The following is a 19,094-nucleotide window of genomic DNA, read 5'->3' on the forward strand; positions in this document are numbered from 1 at the left end:
TTCTGTGTCCTGGTTAATGTTTTAATATTTTTACTTTTCTCTGTGTACTTTCTTCTAAAAAAAATTTAGCATTTGCTTAATGTTTTTGTGTTTTTGCAGTGGGTGGATGGAATTGTGGCCAACACATTTAGGGAGTTTGCCTCAGCAGAAACCCCAGATCGCAAGTGGGTTGTGTTTGATGGGCCCATTGACACACTATGGATTGAGAGTATGAACACAGTACTTGATGACAACAAAAAGGCATGAATCATTCCTCGGCAATAAAATTTTTCAAGAATAAATGTTGTTGCTGCACATCACTTGTCTGCTATGTAGTACAGTCAAAAAGTTATAAGCCTGGTTGCCAATGTGAGGCTGCTGTGCCCCAGGTGCCACTGGCTCACATCTACAGCAGTGCCACATGGAGATCAGTCTCAGAACTTGTTGACTGTAGCATATACTCATTTCAAGTTTCATTTTAGTTTTCTTGGAGTATTTTTGCATTTTAGCTGATGCATACCAGTATTTTTTGTTTCAAACAAGTGCAGCTCCATAATGAATCTTATTTTGTCTTCCAGCTGTGTCTGATGAGTGGCGAGATTATCCAGATGTCCAATCAGATGAGTCTTGTCTTTGAAGCCATGGACCTGTCTCAGGCCTCAGTAAATGCTTCATAATATGTTTGATGGTCTGAATTAGCTACCCTCCTATACTGACGTCTTCACCTGCAGACAGTTTTAGACTACAGTACCTTCAGTAGACTATAGCATTTACTACCCTCTTATCTACGTCTATCACTACCCTTTTAGGCTTGTGTAGACAACATTTGACCGCTCTATTGCAGTCTGACTTTGTGACTTCTGAAAAGTATTTTAAATTGCCCTCTGACATTCTTTTAACCATGATGAAATCCCTCACAGCCAGCTACAGTTAGCCGATGCGGCATGATCTACATGGAGCCCTCTCAGCTGGGCTGGGAGCCCCTGGTGTCGTCTTGGCTAAATACCTTGCCCGAGCCTCTGAAGGAGCCAGAGAAAACTTCCCTGCTTACAGAACTCTTCCACTGGCTGGTACCCCCCTCCCTCAGAATGCTGCGCAAACACTGTAGGGTAAGTGCTTACCTAGCATGTGCTCACATGTAATTTAAATGCCGGCCAGAGAGGTTTGCCCTTCCGACAAGTTCTGTTCCTTCCAGGAGGTCGTCGGCACCAGTGACAGCAACGTAGTGATGTCCTTGACACGGCTCATTGCAATGCTGCTACATGATCCACTGCAGGACAGTTCTGGGACCAAGAACATACCCACATGGATTATGGTAACAATTGGTGTTGTTTATATAAAAACAAATATTTCATCAATACTCTTTAAGACCTTTTCACTTTTCATTTTTCATGATAGTGTTTCTGGGGTCAAATGTCAGGTTTGTTGAGAAAAGGCAGTCTCCCAACCTAAAACAAAAACCACTACTCTTCACTTTTTCAGGCTTCCTTTGCCTTTTCCATCGTGTGGTCTGTGGGTGGTAGCTGTGACACAGATAGTCGCTTCAAATTTGACAACTTCCTGAGGGAGATTCTTTCTGGCCGATCAGAGAAGCACCCCATTCCTTCCAGTATGGGGAAGTGGGATTGTGCCTTCAGTGAGAAGGGCCTTGTCTACGACTATTTCTATGAGGTATGATGCGAAACAGGGACACATTCTCAAAGCAAGAGAGAATTAGTTCTCTGAAAATTGTTCTGCATATTAGTTTAAAGGTAAAGGTCGATGGGTACATTGGAGCGAGGCAATAAAGAGCACCAGTCTTGGAGACAGCAAAACCAAAGTGCAAGACATCATTGTTCCAACCATTGACACGATTCGGTATACCTACCTGATGGACATCTGCATTCAACATGAAATGTGAGTATTTACCCTCCTGCTAGAGCTCTGTTGGATTTTCCTGCTTTGAGGGTTTGGTCAGTTGAATTTCTGTGCTGATAAAGTTTTATTAATGTCTTAGTTAAGGCAGCTGGTAGTGTAGTAGTTAGAGTGACTGCCTTTGGACCCAAAGGTCACAGGTTTGAGCCTCACTTCTGGCTGTAGTACCCTTGAGCAAGGTGCTTACCCTGAATTGTTCTAGTAAAATTACCTGGCTGCCAAAATGGGTAAATAATTGTAACTTTAACATTGTAGGTTTCTTTGGAGAAAAGCATCAGCTAAATGAATAAATGTAAATGTGAATGTTGGCTCAGCAGGTAGTTGAGTCATGGGTTTGAACCCAGTCTGCAGAATTCCCAGGTTCTCATGTTTGTTTGGATTTCCTTTGGGTGCTCTGGTTTCCTCCCACGGTCTGAAGATGTGTTGTAGGTGAATTAGTGACTCTGAATAGCTCACGGTATGTGTACATGTGAGAGAATATGTGTGTGTGTAACTGCCTCGCGATTGATTGGCTTAACATCCAGGGTGTACCATGTCTCATTCCCTGTGCTTCTAGGGTAGCTCCCAGACCACCACATTATCTCATTTTTGGAAACATGATGTCGCTGTTACTGCTACTGTGTGTGACAGTCCTGTGAAATAATCCAGATTTTACTGATGTATCATATTTTTTACTGAGCTAACATTTTGCAGACCCCTCCTGTTTGTTGGCCCTACTGGGACTGGCAAGTCTGTGTATGTGAAGGAAAAACTCATGAACAACCTGGACAAAGACATCTACATACCCTTCTTCATCAATTTTTCAGCGCGAACAAGTGCCAACCAGATCCAGGTAAATACCGAAATCAAGTCAATGGAGTCCATTAACAGCTTTGAGATCTCTGAAAAATGCATCACACTGATTAATTTGTGTTCTTAAAGAACATCATAATGGCTCGGCTGGATAAGAGACGGAAAGGGGTGTTTGGCCCACCAATGGGGAAGAAGTGTGTGATCTTTGTGGATGATATGAATATGCCTGCACTGGAGCAGTTTGGCGCACAGCCTCCTGTGGAGCTGCTCCGCCAGTTTTTCGACCATAAAAACTGGTAAGGAGTAATGCATGATCACTCAGAACGTTTATCACTGTGCTTTCAAACATTAGCTGCTTTGGACTATTGCCCTTAGTTCTTTTTATGATGGTGCTTTGTCTCAAATGTACCTTAACTGTCACTGCCATAAAAGTGTTACATAAATTAATAAAAAAAAGTGGCTGTTGTAGGTATGATGTGAAAGACACAAGCAAGATATCCCTGAATGACCTGCAGTTGCTATCCGCCATGGGACCCCCCGGGGGTGGGCGGAATGCTGTCACACCACGTTTCCTGCGCCACTTTAACATCTGTGGCATCAATGCCTTCAGTGATGACACGATGGTCCATATCTTCTCTAATATTGTTGCATTCTACCTAAAAGTCAACAACTTTCCACCTGAGTATATGACGTTGGGCAACCAGATTGTGGCTGCTACTTTAGAGGTAACGTCTCGTTTCAGGTACACTGAACCATGTTTGCTATAAATGATAAACAGTTTATCCTGATGTGCTTTTACATTGGCAGTTGTAGCATTTTACACATATTGGCGTTATTGAAGGAGCTGAAGTTTTGCAACGAAGGGAAGAGAGCACTTGTTTACATTAACATAATTTTTATTAACATGATGCTTTTATTAAAATGACTAAGATTCCTATATAAAAACATTACAACTGATCATAATAGAATTTAGTTTGAGACAGAATGAGCATATATATTCAGAGTTAGTGCAGGGTAGCATGTAATATTATAATATGATAGACTAATTTGATTTTAACCTGTGTAAATGTCCTGTGTCTACTCCAGGTGTACAAGAAAGCCATGGAGAACCTTCTGCCAACACCAGCAAAGTCCCACTACACTTTCAACCTGAGAGACTTCTCTCGTGTTGTGCAGGGGTGCCTCCTCCTCAAAAAGGAGTCCCTTCAAAACAAGTTCACCATGATCCGCCTCTTTGTACATGAGGTCTTCCGTGTGTTTTACGACCGCCTGGTGGATGACATGGACCGAGCCTGGCTCTACAAACTAACAAATGACATAGTGAAGCAGCACTTCCGGGAGAATTTCGATAATGTTTTTGAGCACCTGAAGCAAAACAACAAGCCAGTATGTCTTGTGAAGAAATGCTGTTTCTAAATATTTTGACACATGTACCATGTACTTGGCATGGATGAGTTTATGTCAAAGTAACAAGTTGATCAGTCAACGGCTATTGCTCCAACATATGTCCCTTTCCACCATCATGAAGTGATGGTTTAGTTGAGGACTTAATGCTTCCATGGCTGGAAAAAAAGTGACTGCAGATATCAAATATAGATCTGAATCTAAATCTTCAAGCTTTTCATGCTTTAAAGGATTCATAAATTATTTTCTTTACATTTTTTTACTTAAAAATTTCACTGAAAATTTTATGTCACTTTGAAGTAACAGGACACAGCATTTATCATTTGTGTATTTTTTGGATACAGTTGTGTGAGGAGAACATGAAGAACCTGATATTTGGAGATTACATGAACCCTGATTTAGAAGATGATGAGCGACTCTATGCTGAAGTGCCATCCATGGAGAAATTCAGTGAGGTTGTGGAGCTCTGTCTGGATGAGTACAACCGGACACACAAGAACCGCATGAACTTGGTTATCTTTCGGTAAATGCTTTTGTTTTGATCCCATAAAATGGAAACAAAGCAGTGATGGAAAGTTCAGACTTGAGGTAGCTCTCCATGATTGCGTTTTTCTCACAGGTATGTCTTAGAACACCTCTCTCGGATCAGCCGCATCCTAAAGCAGCCTGGGGGTAACGCCCTCTTGGTGGGAGTGGGTGGCAGTGGTCGACAGTCTCTTACTCGCTTGGCCACCTACATGGCCAAGATGGTGCTCTTTCAGCCTGAGATTTCCAAGAGCTACGGTATGAATGAGTGGAGAGATGACCTCAAGGTACAGTGCCAGTCCACCTCCTTTAAAATCTAAATTTAAAAAATGTAAATCTAAAATGACTTTGAATGCACAATTTTAAACAGGCAATGCTTGACCCATTCACAATATTTCCAGCAGTGCTTAGATATTTGCAGTGCTTTCGCTATCTGAAATGCCCCCGTAGAAACCTGGAGGGTAGAGAATGACCATTCGGAGCTACCCAAGAGAGTCTTGTCAAATTTTTAACTGAATAACATCAAGGTCTTTGAAGCATCTAAACGTCTCTAAAATGAGCTCTTACTTCACTTCTAGAACAATGCTTGCTGAGATCTAGCAGATGACAGGGCTCAGACTGACGATGCAGTTTCAGATATATTAGGATCTTCTGTGTCTTAGCTGTTCAGGAGTTCTTTTAATAATTTTATTTAAATCTGAACAAATTCAAATGTTATCTTCATGAAATTCCTGTGATACCGTAGACGTTCTCTGACTTGCCTCTGTGGTTACATCGTTAGATCAAGTAAAAAGGATTTAAAAACATTTACTCTGTGGCTCTTGCTGCTCCTTTCCTCAAAGCGTCTGTTGAAGAGTGCCGGCCTGAAAGGACAGAAGACGGTGTTCCTGCTTACTGATGCCCAGATCAAGGAAGAGGCCTTCCTTGAGGATGTGGACAGTTTGCTGAATACAGGGGAGGTTCCCAATATTTTCGCTGTGGATGAGAAGCAAGAGATTATGGAGGTGAATTGTAGAACTTCTTTGCATATTTCATGCTGCAATATTTTTTCTTTATTCATGTACTCCTTTATACTGTGTTACTTCCAACCACTTTTCCTTCTCCAGGCGGTTCGATCCGTTGCCCAAGCAGGGAACAAAAACGCGGATTTCACACCACTGGCACTCTTTGCCTTTTTTGTGACACGTTGCCGAGAGAACCTCCACATTGTGGTGGCATTCAGTCCCATTGGGGAAGCCTTCCGCAACCGCCTACGCCAGTTTCCCTCCCTCATCAACTGCTGTACCATTGACTGGTTCCAGGTGAGCCTATGGCAGTGATGATGTATGGATGAGTGACCCATTGTAAGTAGTGTACCTGCTTGGTAGCACAGCGAGTAGTGCTGCTGTCTCACAGCACCTGGGTGGTGCGAGAAGCCATAGATTCAATACCTGCTTAGTCTATGTGGAGTTTGCATGTTCTCCACGTTGGCTGCGTGGGTTTCCTCCACGTGCTCTGGTGTCCTCCCACAGTCCAAAGACATGCTGTTCAGGTTCACCCATAGTGTGTGAGTGACAGAGAGAGTGTGTTCCACTGATAGATGGATGGGTGACCCATGTAAGTAGTGTATCTAGCAGTGTACGTCACCACGGTGAATAAGGTGTGTGGGCTGTTAATACTACATAGAGTTCAGTGGAAGCTGCTCTGGAGAAAAGCGTCTCATAAATAAAAAAAATAAATGTAAATGAATACAAAATAAATAAAAAGTAGGTACCATAGTCTAGTTTTAAGGGACATTGCCTTGTGTGAAACTTTTCTGGGTCAATTCTTACTTCCGTTGTTGTACCGTTGATCACGGTACTTACCCAGAAATGATACCATGAGAATACCATGCAGGATTAATAGGTCAGTTATTGTAAAGTTGATTATCTCACACTACTTTTCCCATGACAAAGTTGTCAGTTCAATACTGAAGAAAAGCAGAGTTAGTGAAATTCGTTATCTTTTTATTTAATTGTTTTTTTATTACATATTTATGTTGTTGGTATTTACTGTATTAGTATATTCCTTCTTTTTCTTTCTATAGCCCTGGCCAGAGGAAGCACTAGAGCGAGTAGCCAACAAGTTCCTTGAAACACTTGAGATGAGTGATCATGAGCGTCTAGAGGTCGTACCGATCTGTAAAACCTTCCACACGTCTGCCAGCGAGCTGTCTCAAAAGTATGCCAGAGACTTCTATTCTCTAAATTTGGCATACAGTACACAGATCAGAATGAATCAATATCAGCACAGCAATTACACAAAGATGAGACTCTGTTCAATACTCATTTTTTACCACGTCTCTGCATTTTGAGCCTGACTACTGACTTTTGCATTTACCCAGGTTCTTGTCTGAATTAGGACGCCACAATTATGTAACACCTACCTCCTACCTGGAGCTTATCGCTGCTTTCCGGCAGCTCCTCACACAGAAACGAGACACTGTAATGAAGGCTAAGAAGAGGTATACTAATGGGCTGGACCAGCTAGCTTTTGCTGAGTCTCAGGTTAGTTCCTCATGTTGACTACATTCACTGACTCAGTCACTTGTCCAGTTGCTTTTCCAAATCAGGGTCACAGCAATCGGAAGCCTATCCCGGAATCATTGGGTGCTAGGCTAGGGCTGGTACACCCTGGATAGAGTCCCAGTCCATCACAGTCATGTGGAATAGTAATTGCAAATATTTGTATACATGTGTCTGAAAATAGCCGGTAGTGTAGTGGCTAGAGCCACTGCCACTGGATCCTAAGGGTTCAGGGTTGATCCCCACCTCCAGCTATAGTACCCTTGAGCAAGGTACATACCCTAAATTGCTCCAGTAAAAATTACCCAGCTGTATAAATAGGCAAATAATTGGAGAATTTGAAGAAAAATGTCAAAGAAATACAATACTTAATAGCAAATTATTTTAATTTTGCTTCAGTGAATGTCCTTTGCTTTTCTATGAAAAAAATGTTTAATTTTCAGTCCTACAAATGGAGAAACATTTAAATAAGTTCAAATTGTAAATGAGATTCCTGAGTTGATTCGTCTAAAATCTCCTGTGACTGAAACATGTCTGCCTCAAGGTTCCGTCATGCTATTGGTACAAGTACAGTAATTTATTGGATCAAATCCTTTCCAACAGGTGGGGGAAATGAAGAAGGAGCTGGTGGACCTGCAGCCTAAACTGGAACAAGCCAAGATAGAAAATACACGGATGATGGAGGTGAAGATAAGCCAATTTTTCATTTCATAATTAGCACAGCTCATAAGTTCAATAATTATTTCAGATTTAATCATCATTTTTAGCTAAATTAAATTTTTGCTTTATGTACCATGCACTGAAATTTTATGCTGCCTTTCTCATTCATGTAGCATTCATACCATTTTGTAAGATCTGTGACCCTCGAAATCTGTGGTGTTTAGTGTAGGTAATAGACTCAGTAGGACTTTTTATGGTGCCCAGATTCTTAGAACTGAGAGGAATATTTTTGCCTTTGATGCACTGCAGGTGATCGAAGTTGAGTCGGTACAGGTGGAGGCCAAGAGTAAGGTTGTGCGAGTGGATGAAGAGATGGCCACGCTCAAGGCAAACGAGGCACAGGCCTTGAAGGACGAGTGCGAAAGTGATTTGGCTGAAGCCATCCCTGCCCTAGAGGCTGCTCTGTCTGCTCTTGACACCCTCAAAGTATGTGGTGGACCACAGTAGCATGGATTATAATGGTTCTTTAACCCCTCAGTTTTCTCTTGCAAGAAAAGATGTCGCATGTAGGTGCCCAAAGCACAATTTTCTTTAGAGCACTATATTGTCCTACTTAAAACAACAAACAGGTATTGTCCATTTATGCAAATAAGAATTATATTTAGAAGGATTTAGAGCTATGTATATTGACCTGAAGAAAACAGAACATAACTGGCTATATATAATTTCTGAGGTGCCTTTCCTTCAAGTATTTCAGTAGTTCCTATTACTGGCTCTTAAAGTATTTCTTTTCTTAGTCATTACTGGACAAATTTCTATTTTTACATTTTTAGCCATCTGATGTGACCATAGTAAAATCCATGAAGAATCCTCCTTCGGGGGTAAAGTTGGTGATGGCAGCAGTCTGTGTAATGAAAGACATCAAACCGGAGAAAATTAATGACCCAGCAGGAACTGGACAGAAGGTGAGACTCAGTCTGGTGGTGCAGGGGCGGCATCGGACAGGTGATGAGATTTGTCCATGAATTTCTTCACTTTCAGCTCAGTTGGTTGACTGCTAAAAAAATGACAATTTAATATTTATTTGTTAAATAGCAATGCAGATGTGAAGGACTTTTGTTTTGTTGTTTTCCAACAGATTCTTGACTACTGGGGTCCAAGCAAAAAGCTACTTGGTGATATGAATTTCTTGAAGGACTTGAGAGAATATGATAAGGACAACATTCCTGTAAGTGAACATGTACAATGCTTGTTTCTTGTCTAACTATTGGGTAGGGGTACCAAGACTGAGAACTTAAAATGCTAATGTAAACGTATGAAATTTACGTTTATTAAGCGTTACCCTCCTGTCCTATTCACTTTCTATGTGACAGGTGCCGGTCATGCACAAAATCCGCAGTGAATACATGACCAACCCCGATTTTGACCCCGCAAAGGTGGCCAAAGCCTCTTCTGCAGCCGAGGGCTTGTGCAAATGGATCAAAGCCATGGAAGTTTATGACAGAGTGGCTAAGGTATACTAAGTGCTGACTACTTTTTGATTAATTGTGTTCCGTGTTTAACAACATTATTTCTTATTATCCCCTTACTTTGTTGATCCTGACCAACAAAGGTCGTGTGTACACATTATTCACGTTTTCATTGCTTTGCCTTTCAATCCGCTCATGAATCCACCTGGCTGTGGTTTTAGTCCAAAGCCCTAAAGAACCCTCTCGCTTTCAGTTTTGGACAATAATTTCCCAGAAAAGGCTAGAGAGGCAAGCCCTGTATCTCATACAATAACTAGTCTTAACTAACTGGTGTTGTAATATGGTATGATAGTTAATGTTAATATCAATTAATATTGGGCACTGTTTAAATTATGACTTCATAAACCTTACTAAGGTGCTCCCCAATATATCCTTAGTTCAGTCGTAGTCGCAGTTCAGATTCCCTTAGGCTTACTATGAAATTTTAGGGTTTTCCAAAAAGAACTAGCCTCACGGCAAGCACAACAAGCTGCCACACCCCAGAACTTCAGCAACTTAGATACTTGTCCATTCTACCGCGTTTGGTCACCCAACCGCAGTGCTACTTTAGTTCCTTATTTAATAATGGCACACTTTCAGACTGCCTTAACAGCACTGTTGATCCCATCACTGGATGGCAACTGTGCTTCAGTTCCTTATTTAGCTTTTTTCATCTGCTTAAGCAAGACTGCAGTTGGATGGACAGTAAGCTCAGCCAGTTCATTGGAAACTTTCTCTAAGACTGGTTTGTTCTTAATCAAGATTTTTAGCTGTTAACTAAAGCATTCAGAAATGGAAATGATAAAATATTATAAATTTTCTTCTCAGTTAGGTTGGGTGTTGCTCAAGCTATAACATTTGCCGTCATTAAATTGTTATTTTTACAGTGTTTTTACACAGAGAATCAGTCTTCTTAGTGTGGAACAGTTGAACATGTTTCTTCAGTTTGAAACTGAAGGACTATAATTCTCTGTGTACAAAGAAATAAACAACACAATTTTTGAATTTTTTTAGAATTTTTATGACTAGTTTTCATAATCATAGGTTCACTGTATTCCCTCTTCAGGTGGTAGCACCTAAAAAGGCCAACCTGGCTGAAGCTCAGCAGTCACTTGCTAACACAATGCAATTGCTGAACCAAAAACGGGCCGAACTAAAAGAGGTGGAGGATCGACTGGCAGCTTTGCAGCGCACCTTTGAGGAGAAAACTCAAGAGAAAGCTCAACTGGAGTTTCAGGTGGAACTCTGCGCTAATAAGCTGGACAGAGCTGAGAAGCTGATTGGAGGCCTTGGAGGAGAAAAGACTAGGTTTGTGATTTTTTTTCATTCATACACATGCTTATACTTCATTGGGCTTTGTATCTAATTTGAACCAGTAGTAGTAGTCTCAGAGCATTTTTCCCTTGTGAAGATGGTCAAAGGCAGCAGATGATCTTCAGAACACGTATGACAACCTGACAGGAGATGTGTTGATCTCTGCTGGGGTCATTGCCTACCTGGGTGCCTTCACAGCTGCATTCCGGTTTGATTGCACCAGGGCCTGGACCAAACTCTGCAAGGTATGCTTCACTAAAAATCACAGCTGAGAGCAGGAGACACTAAGTCACTGACTTCTGCTTGCAGCTTGAGATTATGGCTGTCTGCATTTTAGAGGTTTAAGGTTTTTTTTTCTTTCAGCTGTAATCATCCATCCATTTTCCAAATCTCTAATCTCAGTGTGGATCGTAATGCCAACAACCCGAGTCGGGTAGACCACATGTTTGCTTTCTTCTGATGCATTGTTTTCCTTAATGTTTAGTAAAGCATACAAACGTGATATTTTTAGCCTGTTTTGATTCCTCAAATTTTGAACGTGTTTCTAGGTCAAAAACATCCCGTCATCAGATGATTTTTCCCTCAGTAAGACTCTTGGAGATCCAATCAAAATCAGGGCCTGGAATATTGCAGGGTTGCCCACAGACAGCTTTTCCATCGATAATGGGGTCATTGTGAGTAACTCCAGACGATGGTAAGTGGTGACTGTACATACAGCTAAGCATAGACTAAATCAACCACAGCTCGGGGTTTAAAACAAAACCTTTAGTTATTTAAGTTTAGATTTAATCCAGTTTCTGGTTTTTGTGATAAGTATTTGACAGTACTATAAGTACGTAGGTTCACACAGGCCGTGCAAAAACCACAGCCAAAGTGCTTTATGCTTCAGATGGTGATACATACAAGTTGTGTGTAATATTACTGATCTCTGAGTTATAATTCATTAACTTGGACTCGGTGTCCACTTTTACCCACCACATATAATTTCCTTTTGAATATCTCTCTGCCTGTCAGGCCACTGATGATTGATCCTCAGGGCCAAGCCAATAAATGGGTAAAGAACTCAGAGAAGGAAAACAACCTCAGTGTGATAAAGCTGACTGATGCAGACTATATGCGAACCCTGGAAAATTGCCTCCAGTTTGGTACACCCTGCCTACTGGAAAATGTTGGTGAAGAGCTGGACCCCTCATTGGAACCCCTGCTGCTAAAGCAAATCTTCAAACAAGGTGCAGTTTTGCTAAGGAATCCTTATCTGTATTTATAACTTTATAGGAGCTATAAAAACTGAAGGTTCTGTCTTAGTATCGTTGACCCCAAGGAATCTATAGTTAACTACATGTTACACATGAATGTACCTACAGTGTATATCAGCACCTTTGATAACTAAGACTAAGAAACAGGATGGAACAGAGCATGATATTCTCTGGTATTCTCTTCATCTAGACTTTATTGATATTTGTATCTCTACAAGAGTGAAATCCACCAATGCAAGCTTTTCGTCCCACAGGGGGCATGGACTGCATCAGACTGGGAGAAAGTGTGATAGAGTACTCCAGTGACTTTCGCTTCTACATCACCACAAAGCTGAGGAACCCTCACTACTTGCCTGAGCTGGCCACTAAAGTTTCCTTGCTCAACTTCATGATCACACCTGAAGGACTGGAGGACCAGCTGCTTGGCATTGTGGTGGCCAAGGAAAGGTAAATATGAGGCGGTGAATGCTAGCTGTAGAAAAGCATTACATTTTGTCCTCACTGTGAGTTGAACTTATTGGCAGGCCAGAGCTCGAAGAAGAAAGAACTGCACTTATCCTACAATCTGCTGCTAACAAAAAGCAGTTGAAGGAGATAGAGGACAAGATCCTAGAAACCCTGCAGTCCTCCCAGGGCAACATTCTGGAGGATGAAAGTGCCATTAAGATTCTGGACTCTGCCAAAATAATGTCAAATGAGATCACCAAGAAGCAGCAGGTTTGATAGTTGGACTGTTTCTTGACTTGGAGATGCACCCATGCATGTAGGGTGCTGTCTTTAACTCCCACTGTTTCTGTCAGGTTGCTGAGAAGACAGAGATAAAAATCGCAGAATCAAGGGAAGGCTACAGAGCAGTTGCCAAACACTCCTCTATCCTGTTCTTCAGCATTGCGGACCTAGCCAACATTGATCCTATGTACCAGTATTCTCTTGCCTGGTTTGTCAACCTCTATATCAACTCCATTCAGGACAGGTGAGGAACACACACAATTAAATCAGCCATTAGAAAAAAAATTTTCAACTTGATTTTGGATTTTTGGTGTGTCAATTTGTATTTGGACAGCTGTGCCAAATACAGGGGGGTCCCCGATTTACGATGGGGTTACGTTCTGCGAAACCCATCATAAGTCAAAAATATCATAAGTTGAACATGCATTTAATACACCTAATACGCACCTCTGCGTGACAGACTGGAAGATGCGGATCACTGTCACTTCCCATCATTGCGAAAGCGTATAGCACCGTGTATCACTGCCCAGGAAAAAATTAAAATTTAAAATTCTAAGTACGATTTCTACTGAATGCCTATCGCCAGCTCACCCTCGTAAAGTCGAGAAAACCGTTATTTGAACCATCGTAAATCGGGGACCACCTGTAGTGTGAAATTACAGTTTATATGTTCCAGATGAATGTTATTGTGTTTAATCTGCAGCACGAGTATATGATTTAATTCTACCACATTTCACAGTAAAGTCTTCTACTTCAGAGCAGACATGACTTCTAATCTCTACTTGTTCTTTCCAGTAATAAATCAAAGATCCTGGAGAAACGACTTCGGTACCTGATGGACCACTTCACATACAATCTGTACTGCAACGTCTGCCGCTCACTCTTTGAGAAGGATAAACTGCTCTTCTCTTTCCTGCTGTGCTGCAACCTCCAGTTGTGAGTTGGGAGCCAGATGCCTTCTGTCATGCTCTATTCTAGCGGAGGGGTTATTATTCTCATTAATGAAAACAAAATTTAATTGGGCCCACAATGATGCATTTGTTTCACTTCTGCTTTTAATTTCTTTTGGTCAGAGCAAAGAAAGAGATTCAGTATACAGAGTTTATGTTTCTTCTGACGGGTGGAGTGGGTCTTCATAACACATTGCCAAATCCAGATCCCAGTTGGCTGCAGGACCGCAGCTGGGATGAGATTTGTCGGGCCAGTGACCTGCCTGCACTGAACGGGCTGAGGTACCATGTTCCAGCCGTCTTCCTGAAACCACAATGCCATGACCTTGGTTTGACATTATTTGTGAACTAACTCAACCATATTCTCAGTTGAATTTTAATTACAATTCAGATCAGAAGAATGTTTCGGGTCCTCTGAGCTTTCCAAGGCTCTTGGATACAAAATGTGTAGGAGCATTGAAGTCCTTTGTATGTAAATAATCAGTGTTTCATCATTTTATGGTATTTAGGGAGAGCTTCAGCAAGAACCCAGGGGACTTCCTCCCCATTTATGACAGCAAGGAGCCATACAACACAGAGCTGCCCATGCCTTGGTGTGACCAACTCACCGACTTTCAGAAAATGATCATTTATCGATGCCTCAGGCCTGACAAGGTAAGGACTGAAGTATTTCCAACATCTATGCAAAATAAATCAAATCTTGTCTTATGTGACATTCTTATGAATCAAATTTGTATTGATGTACTGGTAAGGATGTTAGTAATGGTATAGTAACATATTACTGAATTAATTCTTAGCATTTATCTGTATCTAAAAAATTTATATAATTTTGGTTTTTACTTCCTCATTTGAAAGATTACACCAGCTCTTGCTAATTATGTGACGGATAAACTGGGGAAGAAGTTTGTGGAACCACCTCCATTTGATCTGAGCAAGAGCTTTGTAGACTCCAACAGTGCCATCCCATTGGTCTTTGTGCTGTCCCCTGGTGCTGACCCCATGGCTAGTGAGTACTATTTACAATCCACCAGAGCATCAAACACCATATCTACTCTTCTAAGGAAAAGAAAACATATTAATAGCTTAACTTCTCATTTTTAATGAGTATGTTTTTCTGTTTTTCTGTAAAACTGCTTATTAAATTTTAACAAAGTTTTTAAGCAGATTTCTTAAAATCAAACTCATGTTAGTGATGATGTAACAAAGATAAATGCAAATCAAAGCATTGATTTTTAGTTAAATTAGCTGTAGAAGATGCAGATAGGACTTAGCCTTATTTCCATGTTTTGATCCTTTCCTCTTTATATTATGTTTTTCCTTTTCCTTGTTGCGTTATCTTAATATTTAAAATCACTTTCCATCAGATGTGGACTAGAAGTTAAATGTTTGGGCATAACTGCAATTGCAGTTATACAATGATGGTTTGCAATGTTAGTATTAGCCTTTAGATTTAAAAAAATCCAGTAAGAATAAGTTTACTTTGTGACTTATTGTTTTAATAGTCCTAGCTTTACTAGTTCCTTTGCTATATGTCAGCAGTATTGTGATAAACATCTGCTTAGTGTTGTGGTTAGTTTCAAGTCCAAGCAAACAAGTTTGTTTTTCTTAGGCTTGCTCAAGTTTGCTAGTGACCAGAACATGGGTACAGCGAGGTTCCAGTCCATCTCACTGGGCCAAGGACAAGGTCCCATTGCTGCTAAGATGATCCGTGCTGGCTCCAAAGAGGGCTCCTGGGTGTGTTTACAGAACTGCCATCTAGCCATCTCATGGATGCCAACCCTTGAGAAGATCTGTGAGGAGTTCAGCCCTGAGATCTGCCATCCTGACTTCCGGCTTTGGCTCACCAGTTACCCCTCACCCAAGGTACTTTCTAAGCTTTTCCTGTGGTTTACATAGATTGATTCAAGACTGAAGACTTCTATGCCTTTTACCTTCTCATCATTGTGTGATCAGTTCCCAGTGAGCATCCTACAGAATGGGGTGAAGATGACCAATGAGCCACCCACAGGCCTCAGGCTGAACTTGCTACAATCGTACATTTCCGACCCGCTGTCTGATGAAGGGTTCTTTGCTGGCTGTCCAGACAAAGAGTTGGTGAGTCGTGTACTAGGAATTTGTTCATATGATCACTTGCAGAAATTGTTGTGAATCACCTAGTTTGGAGGAACTGGAGTTATTCCAGCAACATTAAAAAATGGAATGAACTGTAACTAAGTCTATAGCAAAATGTGTGATCATGGTAGAGATAAGGGGGATTAGGGTCACTATTTATTCCATTCGCTTTACTCCCCCTTGTAGGTGTGGGAGAAGCTGCTGTTTGGCGTTTGCTTCTTCCATGCCCTGGTCCAGGAGAGGAAGAAATTTGGGCCTTTGGGGTGGAACATTCCCTATGGGTTCAATGAATCTGACCTGCGCATTAGTATGAGACAGCTGCAAGTAAGTGGCAGTGGGGAATAATTATTAAGAATTAAATACAAATTCCCTGGGTTGTAGACAGCTGTACTATTGACTAATGCTCTTTAGGAAATCATCTCCAAGAGACATCCATTTGTTTACATTGGTAATGTACCAACATCAGCTTTAATATATGTGGTATTAAGAAAGAAATGTTTTCTCTATATATAGTATGGATATTTATTTGCTTTATAATTACTCTCTAGGTCTGGTTAAAAACCAGAATTTAAGGGAGGTATAAGGTGGTGTAGCAAATAGGTTTTTTGATTTTGTTTTTCTTTTTTGGTGCCATTTGTTCTTTGTTTGCCAATATTTTTGGTAAGAAAGACATTTGGTATACATAAAATGTATAAAACCACTTCCCTGTTTTTGATCTTCCAGCTTTTTATAAACGAGTATGACGTAGTTCCTTTTGAGGCCATTACCTACCTCACAGGAGAGTGCAACTATGGTGGCCGTGTTACGGATGACTGGGACCGGCGGTTGCTTATGACTGTTTTGGCAGACTTCTACAACCAAGAAATCATTGAAAACCCCCAATACAAATTCTCTCCCAGTGGAATATACTATGCACCACCCAAGTCCAGCTATGAGGAGTATGTGGAGTTCATCAGAGTAAGTTTGGAGGACTGGTCGAATGTCTTGCTCTTTAATTTTATAGAAACATTTTTTTTTAATGCAGTTTATTTTCTGATCCATAGAAACTGCCATTTACCCAAAATCCAGAAGTCTTTGGAATGCATGAGAATGTGGACATTTCCAAGGACCTGCAGGAAACAAAGCTTCTGTTTGATTCCCTGCTGTTAACCCAGGGGGGTGGAACAAAGGGTGGTGCAACCACAGGAGGAGACAGTGCGCTCTTTGACATTGCCAGTGATATCCTTAACAAGGTTAAAAATTTACTCCCTTTTGACATTTATAGCCTAAGAGAGCAGTACTGATTTCACTTTTCAATGCCAACAAATCCTTGTTTTTTAATACTTTGCCTACATTGTGTAATACTGATTAACCTCTACACCTCATGCTAAACACTACATGAGGCTCACTATTCTGAAAAAAAGTCTTTCTGCTTAGCTTCCAGGAAACTTTGATACTGAATCTGCCCTGGCTAAATATCCAGTGAGGTATGAGGAAAGTATGAACACTGTTCTGGTGCAGGAGATGGAAAGATATAACACGTACGTGTTGACCCAATAATCCACACCATCACAGCTCTCAGTTACGATTCTTACATGTTGGGTGCACACAACTACTTAAAAGTGCTTCGTTCTCTTCCTCCAGACTGACCTACACAATACGTAACAGCCTCCAAAGCCTGCAGAAGGCCATCAAGGGTTTGGTGGTCATGGATGCAGAGCTGGAGGCCGTGGCTGGCAGTCTGCTGGTAGGGAAGGTACCAGAGAAGTGGGCCAAGCGTTCATACCCCAGCCTCAAGCCCCTTGGCAGCTATGTCACTGACTTCCTTGCAAGGCTTAAATTTTTACAGGTCGGGTCGTAGTTTCACATCAACCCTTAGCTGTTGTTTAATTCCTAGTATCAAGTCTTTAACTCTAGAAAATTTCAAATTGAGCTTTATTTAAAAAACCATGGAGAGCTTTTTCTCTTACTGGATGCTCAAGGTTGGGCACTCCAACAAAGTAACTTGAAAACTTGGTATTGTTCCCAGATACTTTTCATTTTCTATTGAAAAAAAATGTAATTTAATAATTCTTCTGTTTTATCTATATGAACCTCATATCACATCAAGATAGTGTCAATGCAGAATTTCACATTTATTTCAAATTTCAATATTTCTTTCATTGTGCTGTGTTTTAAGACATGGTCCTATTTACTATACATGTATTATCAAGCATAACCTAACTTAAATTAGTCACAGTTACTGAATTGTTTATTCTGAGATTATTAAAAGTTGCATTTTGGCCGTATGCGATTACATGTGTGACTCGTTTGTCTTCGTAGGTCTGGTATGAAAACAACAAGCCCAATGTCTTCTGGCTGTCTGGTTTTTTCTTCACCCAAGCCTTCCTGACAGGAGCAATGCAAAACTATGCTAGGAAATACTCCATCCCCATTGACCTCCTTGGCTTTGAGTTTGAGGTACCATTGCCTCCACTCTAACATTAATTTTATGACACCCACGACTGTATATGCAGGGTTATTCCCGGTACTTCCCTACCTCTGCATTTCATTCCTCATGTGACAGGTCTTGCCCATCAGCACGTCAGACACCTTCCCTGAGGATGGGGTCTATATCCATGGGCTCTTCCTGGACGGTGCACGGTGGGACAAGAAAATGTAAATATCTGATCATATATTTATATATTACCTTATCTTGGAATCAATCACAATTTTCACTGATATAATGTATATAGGACTTTCACGTGATGAGCATGTTCTTTTAATTCCTCACAGTGGCGCTCTAACAGAACAGCACCCCAAAGTTCTCTTTGATTTACTCCCAATCATCTGGATAAAACCAAGTAAGTTTCAGACTAGTTTGCAGCACTTGCAGTCCACTTTACAACCAGAAATATGAATAATACTATGCAAGACGTCTGTTTTTGACATTCTGCTTATATATGTCATATTTTTTCAAATAGCAAAATGTAAGTAAGTTGGGAGTATATTAGATGGTGTACCACTGGTATATATTGTGGTAAAAGTATCCACAGTTCTCACAAATATAGTCAGGCCTACCTTTAAATTGTCCTTGGTATGAGCATTCTTTAATTTTTGTGGTGCATGTCTGTTTTTTTTTTTTTTTTTCTAGCAAAGAAGCAATACATTGTGATGACTTCAAGCCTCTATGTGTGTCCGTTGTACAAAACAAGTGAGCGTAAGGGTACCCTTTCTACCACCGGACATTCCACCAACTTCGTCATCTCAATGACACTTCCCACAAAGAACCCCCCTCAGCATTGGATCAAGAGAGGAGTGGCCTTGCTGTGTCAGCTGGACGACTGACCACAGATATTTTGTTTACAAGAAGCTCAATGTAAACACATATTTTTCCTCTTTAGTTTCACATTATGTTTAAATGCATTACAAGGGGTGTTTAGTAACAGA

At 40.9% G+C, this 19,094-nt stretch overlaps 1 protein-coding gene across 1 annotated transcript in view; it reads left to right on the plus strand.

Annotated features, from left to right (window-relative positions):
• Positions 1 to 19,094, plus strand: part of dnah12 (dynein, axonemal, heavy chain 12) — a 40,761-nt gene extending 21,667 nt beyond the window's left edge. Inside the window, exons 33-75 of the mRNA XM_018737580.2 lie at positions 100 to 240; positions 558 to 641; positions 900 to 1,088; positions 1,175 to 1,294; positions 1,462 to 1,650; positions 1,724 to 1,875; positions 2,587 to 2,725; positions 2,815 to 2,981; positions 3,155 to 3,410; positions 3,772 to 4,071; positions 4,434 to 4,612; positions 4,709 to 4,901; positions 5,457 to 5,618; positions 5,721 to 5,915; positions 6,680 to 6,813; positions 6,977 to 7,139; positions 7,761 to 7,841; positions 8,127 to 8,303; positions 8,651 to 8,782; positions 8,956 to 9,045; positions 9,191 to 9,331; positions 10,392 to 10,633; positions 10,737 to 10,884; positions 11,188 to 11,333; positions 11,654 to 11,868; positions 12,150 to 12,342; positions 12,420 to 12,612; positions 12,696 to 12,868; positions 13,420 to 13,560; positions 13,698 to 13,856; positions 14,084 to 14,228; positions 14,430 to 14,580; positions 15,184 to 15,437; positions 15,528 to 15,668; positions 15,873 to 16,010; positions 16,410 to 16,643; positions 16,730 to 16,918; positions 17,103 to 17,206; positions 17,310 to 17,514; positions 17,988 to 18,125; positions 18,232 to 18,323; positions 18,441 to 18,508; positions 18,799 to 19,094. Coding sequence (XP_018593096.2) covers positions 100 to 240; positions 558 to 641; positions 900 to 1,088; positions 1,175 to 1,294; positions 1,462 to 1,650; positions 1,724 to 1,875; positions 2,587 to 2,725; positions 2,815 to 2,981; positions 3,155 to 3,410; positions 3,772 to 4,071; positions 4,434 to 4,612; positions 4,709 to 4,901; positions 5,457 to 5,618; positions 5,721 to 5,915; positions 6,680 to 6,813; positions 6,977 to 7,139; positions 7,761 to 7,841; positions 8,127 to 8,303; positions 8,651 to 8,782; positions 8,956 to 9,045; positions 9,191 to 9,331; positions 10,392 to 10,633; positions 10,737 to 10,884; positions 11,188 to 11,333; positions 11,654 to 11,868; positions 12,150 to 12,342; positions 12,420 to 12,612; positions 12,696 to 12,868; positions 13,420 to 13,560; positions 13,698 to 13,856; positions 14,084 to 14,228; positions 14,430 to 14,580; positions 15,184 to 15,437; positions 15,528 to 15,668; positions 15,873 to 16,010; positions 16,410 to 16,643; positions 16,730 to 16,918; positions 17,103 to 17,206; positions 17,310 to 17,514; positions 17,988 to 18,125; positions 18,232 to 18,323; positions 18,441 to 18,508; positions 18,799 to 18,992 — 7,047 coding nt within the window. The 3' untranslated portion in view covers positions 18,993 to 19,094. The remainder of the gene's footprint in view (positions 1 to 99; positions 241 to 557; positions 642 to 899; positions 1,089 to 1,174; positions 1,295 to 1,461; positions 1,651 to 1,723; positions 1,876 to 2,586; positions 2,726 to 2,814; positions 2,982 to 3,154; positions 3,411 to 3,771; positions 4,072 to 4,433; positions 4,613 to 4,708; positions 4,902 to 5,456; positions 5,619 to 5,720; positions 5,916 to 6,679; positions 6,814 to 6,976; positions 7,140 to 7,760; positions 7,842 to 8,126; positions 8,304 to 8,650; positions 8,783 to 8,955; positions 9,046 to 9,190; positions 9,332 to 10,391; positions 10,634 to 10,736; positions 10,885 to 11,187; positions 11,334 to 11,653; positions 11,869 to 12,149; positions 12,343 to 12,419; positions 12,613 to 12,695; positions 12,869 to 13,419; positions 13,561 to 13,697; positions 13,857 to 14,083; positions 14,229 to 14,429; positions 14,581 to 15,183; positions 15,438 to 15,527; positions 15,669 to 15,872; positions 16,011 to 16,409; positions 16,644 to 16,729; positions 16,919 to 17,102; positions 17,207 to 17,309; positions 17,515 to 17,987; positions 18,126 to 18,231; positions 18,324 to 18,440; positions 18,509 to 18,798) is intronic.

This window comes from Scleropages formosus, chromosome 1 (assembly GCF_900964775.1).
Source record: "Scleropages formosus chromosome 1, fSclFor1.1, whole genome shotgun sequence".
NCBI classification, from domain to species: domain Eukaryota; kingdom Metazoa; phylum Chordata; class Actinopteri; order Osteoglossiformes; family Osteoglossidae; genus Scleropages; species Scleropages formosus.